The sequence below is a fragment of the Quercus suber genome, unplaced genomic scaffold, assembly GCF_002906115.3.
Source record: "Quercus suber isolate HL8 unplaced genomic scaffold, Cork oak 2.0 scaffold_737, whole genome shotgun sequence".
NCBI classification, from domain to species: Eukaryota; Viridiplantae; Streptophyta; class Magnoliopsida; order Fagales; family Fagaceae; genus Quercus; species Quercus suber.
This window is the reverse complement of record NW_027070176.1, coordinates 53,827-56,766: the sequence shown is the minus strand read 5'-3', so window position 1 is coordinate 56,766 and position 2,940 is coordinate 53,827. Positions and strand designations below refer to the sequence as shown.

Here is a 2,940-nt window from a genome sequence, read left to right as displayed (position 1 = left end):
TCCTCAGTCCATTCATATCCTTTCCACTTGTGGAGCAGTAAGAAAAAAGGCCTGCACCTATCCGCCGATCTGGATATGAATCTATTCAACGCGGCGGTCATCCCGGTCAGCCTTGGACCTCCTTGGGATTCCGAGGTGGTTGCAAGTTAGCTATGGCTCTAATCTGGTCGGGGTTAACTTCAATTCCCCTATGGGTCACCATGTAACCCAGGAACTTACTGAACTTACCCCAAACGAGCATTTGGATGCATTCAGCCGCAATTTATGCCTCTTAATATCTCAAAAGTGTGGTCAAGGTCCGCCACGTGCTCAGCCACTACCTTACTCTTTACGACCATATCATCAATATAAATCTCAATGTTCTACCCAACTGCTGCTCAAACATTTTCGTCATCATTCTCTGGTAAGTAGACCCGCGTTCTTCAAACCAAAGGGCATTACCTTATAGTGGTAATTTCCAGTGGGAGTGAGAAAAGTGGTCTTCTCCTGGTCGTCCAACGCGAGTGGGATCTGATGGTAGCCTTGAAAGGCGTCCAAGAAACTCATCCGAGGATGACCCACTGTAGCATCCACCAACTGATCTATACGGGGCATGGAAAAGGGTCCTTTGGGCACGCTCTATTAAGGTCTGTAAAATCAACACACACACGCCACTTTCCATTTTTCTTTTTCACTACAACTGTATTGGCTAGCCACTGAGGATAAAATACCTCCTTGATTGCCCCAGCCTGCTTCAACTTGGTCACCTCGTCTTTAATAGCTCGACTGTACCTTGGACGGACGCCGAGGTGGTTGTTTCTTTGGAATACATGAGGGGTTGACATTCAGATGATGACAGATGAACTCCGGATCCACTCCCGGGGCTTCATAGGCACTCCATGCAAACACATCAACGTTTCTTCTAAGAACCTCGACCAACTGTTCTTTCTCTAACAAAGGCAACTGAGCCCCACCTGAAAATACTTCTCTGGATCTACCAACGTTCACCCTTTCCAAATCCTCACACCTCTTTCTCTGGGGACGCGCGAGCTGGGCTCCCTGAACCCTTGATTGCTATAAATCACCCTCGGTTACAGCCGAAGTGCTATCTCGGCCGATGTTGAATGGCCATTATCATACACTGCCTAGCCATGTTCTGGTTTCCCAAAATCTCTGAAACCTCGCCCCTCGAGGGATACTTCACTTTCTGATGAAGAGTGGAAGAAACAGCCCCCAAAGCATGCAACCATGGTCTTCCTAAAATAGCCGTATACGGAGAAAAGGCATCCACCACAATAAAATCTACCTCCACCATATCTGACCCAGTCTACAGGTAATCTAACCATTCCCAACGGGGTGACCATTTGCCTTCGAAGCCCACCAGCGGGGAACTATATGTTGTCAGGTCTTCAGGTTTCAAATTCAGCCCTTGAATAAATCAGGGTACATTACCTCGGCGGCACTTCCATCATCAACCATCACTCTCTTAACGTCATACCCTCCGATCCTAATCGTAACCACCAAAGCATCATCATGCGGTTGATGGTTCCTCTCTTATCCTCTTCTGAGAAGCCTAAACCAACGAGGTGCCCGGTTTGGCTTTCTTCGGCCTCGAACTGGAGCCCCCTCCGAGCACTGAGACACAACATTACCCTGGAAGGGCAAGATCCAGTTCTCCCGGGGCAGCGAATATAACGTTTATCGTGCCCAAAGGAGGTCCTCTTGAGGCGTCCCCCTGAAACGCCGAGCCTACGTGGCCTCCTCGGCCGCCGGACTGATGCAGAAGTTGGGTCAACTTTCCCTCTTGCACTAACTGCTCTAAGTGATCCCACAGATTGTTACAATCTTCGGTGATATGTCCGTGGTCTTGATGGTACTGGCAGTAAAGATTCCGATTACGCTTCGCAGGATCCCCCGCCATCTTGTTGGGCCACCTAAAGAATGGCTCGTTCTTTATCTTCTCCAGAACTCGCTGCACTGGTTCTCGGAACACGGTGCTAACCACCTGGGAGTTGGCAGGCCCCGACTGCCCCCCAAAGTCCCTCCGAGGTCGGTTGTTGTTGTACTGGTCCGGCCTGAAATCACTCCTCTCTTGAGTTACTGCTTTAGACTTCCCTCTGCCTTGCATCTGATCTTCCTCTACTCTTCTATATTTATCTATCCGATCCATAAGCTGACGTACACTAGTAACAGGCTTGCCGGTCAGAGACTTCCTCAGACCGTGCTCAGTTGGAAGACCTTCCTTAAAAGTGTTCATAGCCATGTCATCGTGAGCCCCATCCACCTCGTTGAACATTTCCCAGTATCTGTCTGAGTAGGCTTTTAGGGTTTCCCCTTCTTGCATAGACATGGATAGTAGCGACCCCAAGGGTTGAACAACCCTTCTACATGTAATAAAACGAGCACCAAAGGCCTGGGTGAGCTTTTCAAAAGAGTCAATAGTATTAGTTCTCAAGCTATTAAACCATCTCATCGCCACTGGGCCCAAACTAGACAGGAAAACCTTGCACATTAAGGCCTCATCCCTCGCATGAATAGCCATTCTCTGGCTATAGTGACTAACATGTTCCACTGGGTCTGTTCGGCCATTATAAATGGTGAACACAAGCTGGTGGAATCGCCGAGGAAGACTGGCGTCTTCAATATGTCATGTGAAGGGCGACTTAGAGACCTGATTCAAAGCCTTGTTCAGGGCGTCATTCCCTTGACCCTGGCGAGTCGGGCTCTTACTTCTTCGCCTACGGTGGTACTCTTCCTCACACGAAAAAGACTCGCTAGGGGGAGTTCTCGACCTCTGCCTGTAACTGGTGTCATCCGACTCCTCAGAGTAGTGTTTAGAGTTATGAGCCTTACGCCTTCGTCGTTCATATCGCAACTCCCTCTTCAACTTGTTAATCTCACGCTGCAAATTTCCTCCGCTCTTTACAGGGGAAGCTTGGCCTTTCCCCCGGGAGCGGCTTC

At 49.3% G+C, this 2,940-nt stretch overlaps 1 protein-coding gene across 1 annotated transcript; it reads right to left on the bottom strand.

Moving 5' to 3' along the window:
- Positions 1 to 1,627: 1,627 nt before the first annotated feature.
- On the bottom strand, positions 1,628 to 2,329 carry LOC136064687 (uncharacterized). The gene has a single exon (XM_065766732.1). The coding sequence runs from the start codon at positions 2,327 to 2,329 to the stop codon at positions 1,628 to 1,630; it is 702 nt and encodes a 233-aa protein (XP_065622804.1).
- Between the last annotated feature and the right edge of the window lie 611 nt (positions 2,330 to 2,940).

Coding starts and splice junctions, on each gene's coding strand:
- LOC136064687 (XM_065766732.1), bottom strand. CDS start 2,329: ATGTCTATGCAAGAAGGGGAAACCCTAAAAGCCTACTCAGACAGATAC.